Source organism: Anastrepha obliqua, chromosome 3 (genome assembly GCF_027943255.1).
Source record: "Anastrepha obliqua isolate idAnaObli1 chromosome 3, idAnaObli1_1.0, whole genome shotgun sequence".
In the NCBI taxonomy this organism is placed as follows: Eukaryota; Metazoa; Arthropoda; class Insecta; order Diptera; family Tephritidae; genus Anastrepha; species Anastrepha obliqua.
This window is the reverse complement of record NC_072894.1, coordinates 109963799-109968467: the sequence shown is the minus strand read 5'-3', so window position 1 is coordinate 109968467 and position 4669 is coordinate 109963799. Positions and strand designations below refer to the sequence as shown.

At 36.3% G+C, this 4669-nt stretch overlaps 1 protein-coding gene across 1 annotated transcript; it reads right to left on the bottom strand.

Moving 5' to 3' along the window:
- Window positions 1–659: 659 nt before the first annotated feature.
- On the bottom strand, window positions 660–1044 carry LOC129242799 (cell death protein rpr). Its single transcript, XM_054879648.1, has one exon. The coding sequence runs from the start codon at window positions 975–977 to the stop codon at window positions 783–785; it is 195 nt and encodes a 64-aa protein (XP_054735623.1). The 5' UTR covers window positions 978–1044; the 3' UTR covers window positions 660–782.
- Window positions 1045–4669: the final 3625 nt, after the last annotated feature.

Below are 4669 nucleotides of genomic sequence, written 5' to 3'. Positions count from 1 at the left end.
ATCGTTTAATATTTATGTTTGTTGCTTATAATTAATGCCTTATGTAGAGATTTTTAATACAGTCATTTTTTATAAACTTATTCTATTATATATTTTTAGAAACCATAGAGACTTATCACAATCACTTTGATGAGAAATAAAACAAAAACACACAACTACATTGCGATTGGTAAGTGGATAAGAAAATATTGCAAAGACATACACAAATGCAAAGTAAACAAAATTTTCATTTATTGCTTTCGTTAACCTTGGACGACAAAAAATTGGGCGCACAAAAAAATGTAAATTTCTTTTTTCGCACGGTTACTGAACGCAAAGTAATAAGTTTATGCTTGGTTTTTTTTTTTGTGTTTTGCTCCGCTTGTAACCGAGTGACTAATCCAATCGGTTGACGCAGGGTTTTAAGTGAGAGAAAGCCGGTTTTTTTTTGGCGCACGCCAGGTGAACTGCGCGCAGGTTGAAGAAATCGCAGACGACGTGTGCAATGCTAGTTGGCGTTGGTTACTTCGGTGGTAGGTTCTTTTGTGGTGAAATTATTTTCTTCATGATGAAATATGCGGTTTGTAGAAATGTGAAGTAGTGAATTTTTGCGTGTATAAAAAAAATTTGTTTTACAGCTAATTTGTTTTTTTTTGTTTTTTTGTATGTAAGATTCTGAGGCGAATTTTAAACTATTTAATTTAAATATAAATACGATTTGTTTAAAGTATGCATATATTTTTTGGTGCTTTTCGTTTCTTTGTTGAACTTGACTCCCACTCAAGTGTGCGCTGTGTTGTCTTTCAATGGAGAAATCTGGGTAGTCGACATCTTCCCATGCTTTGGCGCTCATACTGCACATACTGATGCAACAAATCCCAGATTAGGGTTAGCACAAAACGCCAATAGGCTTGGCGAGCGCGTAGTATTTGCTGCTCCTGCAGGTTGGCGCGCCGCAATAGCGTAGCCTGGTCGGGGATATAGTAAGCGAAGGCCATTTCGTTGTGTTGAAGGATTTAGGAATTTTAAATTTTCGGATTTTTAACACAATTTATTATTATTTTTCTATTATTTCACTAAAGTGAACTACATTTATTTTATTTTTTTTAGGAAAACTAAAAAGAAGATATTAACTTTTTCTTTCACACTTAAATGTCTCTTTGCTGAAAGTGTTTTTCTTTTATACAAAAAAAAATTGCTCTTCCCAATTTAGTATCTGCGATGTTGTTACGAAATTCACGTGCTTTCTTATGGCGTAACAAGAGTGCGTACACACATCCGATTTGCTGATTGGTTTACAAGTGAATGCATGAGCAAAATAATACGAAGCTGTATTTATAACCAAAACACTCACAGCTCGCAATCAAAAGCGGAAAGAACTGCTCGAGAGCACGCAACAGGGAATGTTAATACATACATACACGAAAACGGTGAGCAGAAAGTATCTGCTGGCTGGCCTTAACTTTAATACAAAATACTTCTACTGCACGCTTTTAGATGCCGACAGCGAGCATCAGATTGCGCACGCTCCCTTTGATTGTACTCTCGCAATGTTTCGAAGTCAAGTCACTAACATTTGCTATTCATGTAGATGAATATGTATGCATACTCGTATGTGCATAAACGCGCATACGTAGTTGTGTATCACAATGGAGAGTATCATGCCAGGTTGTGTATCTCTCAGTTGCAACATAAAAACACAGTCAGGTACTACGAGCACTATTTGTCAGTGTTGCCGGAAGTGAAAATATATCCTCAAATTGTAGATTTTTTACAAATTAATAAAAATATATTAAAACAGTTAAAGATTATTTTAACTAAATTTCAGAAAAATCACAAAAAAGTATCAAGACAAAATCTAAATTATATACAACGAAATATACAAAGTGAGGATATCTGGCACCACTTGATGATAATTCATTTTTCGTAATTTTTGACAACTATTTGCTGCAACATATACGAAAGTAAGTCAGCTAAATATCTATGTAAATGAATACTTATATTTAATATACTTGATTTGTTTTATTACTACAGTAGACTCGGGGTTGAGGGAACTAATTCGTGCAAGGGTTATTCCCCTCAACCCAGACTTTCCCTTCAATTGAGATTGAAATTATACATGTACAGAAGTGGGCGGATTATAAATATTTTATTAATACTTATTATTTAAAGAAGTCCAATATAGTACTTTGTTTTTTCTTAGCTTCCAGTGATTTTTTCACTGCAATATCCCTGATATTGTTAATAAAAATGATGTGTTCGAGCGAGTTGGTATTGTGTTTGGTTGTTGTTGTAGCAGCATAAACATTCCCCAAACTTACATACGGTGAATGCTGCTGGAGTGACAGTCCTTGGCCGGATATAAATCCGGGTCGTTTCGGTAACGTAGAATCGACTGTCGTTGTTGTTTTTGTAGCAGCATAAACATTCCCCATACTTACAACGGGGAATGCTGCTGGAGTGACAATCCTTGGCCGGATATAAATCCGGGTCGTTTCGGTAACGTAGAACCGACTGTCGTGGAAGCGTATTGTGTTTGGCCCAATGGATTGCTAGGTCAAAAATTTGAATGGCTTCAGCTGCCCCTATTGTACACTTGTAGCCGTTTATTTCGTCATGCCTATCCTCATCAGAGGCCCTCAGTACCATTAGCGCAATTGTCATCTATTCCTGTCCATATTCTTAGTTCGTTGACGCTTAGGTTTGACTAAAATAAAAAAATTATGGCATGTTAAGTGCACGTGTAACTGTAATGATTTTGTTTTTTACCTGTGGAAATGCAGTTTCAGTTAAATTGAGTAATTCTTCAAATTCGGAATGTTGTTGTGCAACTATCTGCTGTCTTAAAACACTGAGAGGCACATCAATCTCGATACACTCATCATTGTCTATCGGATGTTTATAGTCATGTAATAGACACCAGAATTTTTTAATAACGTCGGCATTGACTTTTTGCCATGCTTGGGTCAAAAGCAAATGGCATCTTTCAAAGTAATTTTTTGTTTAAAGTCGGCTATTTCGTCTTTACCAATAGCTGATTTTAATAAATTTGTTCTATAGTGCAACTTGGTTAACCTTATTACATTCTGGTCCATCGGCTGGAGAAGGAGTGTTACATTTGGTGGCAAATATAAAACGAAAATTGAACCACATTCTGTTTTTAATAACTCTTGTTTTGGATGGCACCTTATCTAACATCAAAACAGCTTTGACTGGTAGACCCTCGTGTATTAGGAATGTGGTAACCTAAAAAACAAAAAAATGTATTTAGTTCAATTTATTATTTACCTATGTTATGATTTAATAATTTAATTTACCTCTGGTACAAAGAAATTGTGGAACCATTCTTCGAAAATGTCCGCAGTCATTCATGCTCTTTTTGAGCACCTGTAGTTTAACGGAGGCTGAAAATTTCTGAATGATCGTGGTTTTTATGCTTGACCTATTACTAATAGCTTTAATTTGTGTTTGCCAGTTGCATTAGTGCACACTAAAACTGTGACTCGCGCCTTTTCACTTTTTCTTCCGCACGCATTTTTTTCATTTAGGCTAATGTATGTTTTGTCTGGCAGTAATTTCCAAAATAATCCAGTTTCGTCAGCATTATAAACCTGGTTTTCATCCAACTGTAATTAATTTTTTAGTCGCCAAAATTTTGCCCTGAATGCTGGCACTGCTTCTTGATCAGAAGACAGTTTTTCACCGCAAATTTTCAACAATCTAATTCCAAATCTAGCCTTGAATCCATTTAGCCAGCCCGAACTTGCGTTAAAGTCTCTTCCATTTCCATAAATTTTTGCACGCAGTTCTCTAGCTTTTTCTTTAATAAGGTTTCCAGATATTGGAATATATCGACTTCTTTGAGTGATGAACCATTTATACGAGCTTAGTTTCCATATTAGCAAACTCACCCTTCTTCAGATACTTCCGTTTAATGCTGCACGCTGTCGATGCTTTTAAAATCTTTCTTTTGCCATTTTTTATACGTGATATGGTCGAGATTTTGTTTTGAGGGATAAAAACCTTTTCGCTTTCACAGTTAACTAGCAAAAGTAAATTTATCTTTTTATCACTATCTTATTTCGCACAATTGCTTCAACGCACTGAACCGAACTAAATAGCTTTACACTGGGCAATGTACACAATAGGCATATATATATACATATGTATATACCAATCATATGCGTTTTCTAACATAACTGTAAAATAACTGAAATTGCATAAAAATTTTGAGGTTCCTTCTACTCAGTACTTATTACATTGAAGGTTCCCTCTACAGAGTACACAATGAAAGAATTTTTGTGGTCCCCTCAACCGAGTAGTTCCCTCAATCCGGGGTTCCCTCAACCGCGAGTCTACTGTATACGTTTTTATTACTATATGTTATAAGCAATGTAAAAATCATCTTTTTCCTTGTTCACTTCTGTGCTGCTATTTTTGCACTGTCCCATGAGTTGTCGGCATCTGCTAGATCGCGCAGCATCGACCTTCACCAAGTGTTTTTTGGTCGGTCGCGTCCTCTGCTCCCTTGCGGGTTCCAGTCCAGTGCCATTCTCGTGATGCTATCTGGTAGTTTTCTCAATGTGTTACCCATCCATCGCCACTTCCTGCGTTTGATTTGCCTAAGGATGAGTTCCTCGTTCGTTACTCTCCACTATCGGACTGGAGGTCAACATCGCCAAGACCGAGG

Excerpts from the sequence above, each read along its gene's own strand:
- LOC129242799 (XM_054879648.1), bottom strand. The coding sequence starts at position 977 with ATGGCCTTCGCTTACTATATCCCCGACCAGGCTACGCTATTGCGGCGC.